This window comes from Carlito syrichta, unplaced genomic scaffold (assembly GCF_000164805.1).
Source record: "Carlito syrichta isolate Samal-C Ts95f unplaced genomic scaffold, Tarsius_syrichta-2.0.1 Scaffold311689, whole genome shotgun sequence".
Classification (NCBI taxonomy): Eukaryota; Metazoa; Chordata; class Mammalia; order Primates; family Tarsiidae; genus Carlito; species Carlito syrichta.
In genome coordinates this window covers 2,848-4,552 of record NW_007255785.1, presented here as the reverse complement: position 1 = coordinate 4,552, position 1,705 = coordinate 2,848, and the positions used below count along the sequence as shown (strand labels likewise).

At 43.8% G+C, this 1,705-nt stretch overlaps 1 protein-coding gene across 1 annotated transcript; it reads left to right on the top strand.

Moving 5' to 3' along the window:
* The first annotated feature begins 520 nt into the window (after nucleotides 1–520).
* Nucleotides 521–816, top strand: LOC103271476 (40S ribosomal protein S27-like). The gene has a single exon (XM_008068942.1). It carries the CDS (start codon nucleotides 521–523, stop codon nucleotides 773–775), a length of 255 nt encoding a protein of 84 aa, XP_008067133.1. The 3' UTR covers nucleotides 776–816.
* Nucleotides 817–1,705: the final 889 nt, after the last annotated feature.

Sequence of the window (1,705 nt, the reverse complement as noted above, 5' to 3'; positions counted from 1 at the left end):
GGCCAAAATCTGGGTTGAACTCATGCAAGTCATAGCTGGTTTTTCTCGCTTCCGAATACTTCTGTGACTGGGTCATTTGTGCCGTTCCAGGGTCAGAATCCTCTTACTACCCTCCTGCCAGCACCTCACATCCCATCCCCCTACACACCTCCCCTCCTCCTACATCCCCATTGGCCTGGCTGAGCTGACTCTGGACACTGCCATGATGTTCATCGGCTGGTGCTTCCCTCAGGCTCCCACCCCGAGGCCTGACCACCTGCCTCTCCGATCCTTTTCTCATCCCCATCGTTCATCTTCATGAGCATGTGCACATTGTCCCCCACAGCTCACTTATTCTAGAGACCTGCACTGTCTCATGTAGTGGCCACTGGCCACATGTGGCTCTAAGCACTTGGACTGTGGCCAGTCCTAACTGACATGTGCCGTGAGTGTAAAGAACACACCTGACTTCAAAGAATAAGTAGAGGGAAAAAAGATGCTTAAAAAGTTGATTATGCTTTTCCAGCGGTGACATGGGATAATGCCTTTTGCAAGTGACGTCCTCCATCCCTCTCCAGAGAAGGAGAAAAGGAAACATGAGAAGAAACGCCTGGTGCAGAGCCCCAACTCCTGCTTCATGGACGTGAAATGCCCAAGATGCTATAAAATCACCATGGTCCTCAGCCATGCACAAACAGTAGTTTTGTTTGTTGGCTGCTCCACTGTCCTCTATCAGCCTACAGGAGGAAAAGCAAGGCTCACAGAAGGATGTTCCTTCAGGAGGAAGCAGCACTAAAAGCACCCCAATCAAGATGAATGGGAAACCATCCCAATAAACACATTTGGATTTTTTTTTAAAAACTTGATTATTAGCCACAAAAATAACGAAATACCTTGGCATCTTCCTGGTCAGAGATGTAAAAGACCTTTACAACAAATACTACAAAACACTGATCAAAGAAATCAAAGATGACACAAACAAATGGAAAAATATTCCATGCTCATGGATTGGAAGAATCAGCATTGTTAAGAAGTCCATTCTATCCAAGGCAATCTACAGATTTAACGCAATACCCATTAAATGACCAGTAGCATTCTTCTCAGACCTGGAAACAACAATACAGAAATTCATATGGAAACATAAACAACCACGAACAGCCAAAACAATCCTCAGCAAAAGAAAGCAAAGTGGGAGGTATCATGCTCCTAGACTTTAAGCATTATTATAAGGCTACAATAATCAAAACAGCATGATATTGGTACAAGAACAGGTATATAGATCAATGGAACAGGATGGAGATTCTGGAAGCAAAACCTCAATTTCTCAGCCAACTCATCTTCAACAAAGCCTCCACCACCAACCACTGGGGAGAGAAGGACCTATTTAGTAAGTGGTGCTGGGAAAACTGGCTGACCACATGCATCACATTAAAACAAGACCCCTACCTATTACCATACATAAAAACCAACTCTAAATGGATCAAAGACCTAAACGTAAAACCTCAAACTATAAGAACCTTAGAAAATACAAGAGACATGCTTATGAAAATTGGAACTGACAACCAATTCCCGATCAAAACCTGAAGTGCCCATGCCATAAGAGATAAGATAGACAAGTGGGACCTATCAAACTGACAAGCTTCTGCAAAGCCAAAGAAACCATTGAGAGAGCAGGGAGACAGCTCACAGACTGGGAAAAATATTTGCCAACTGTATGTCTGACAAA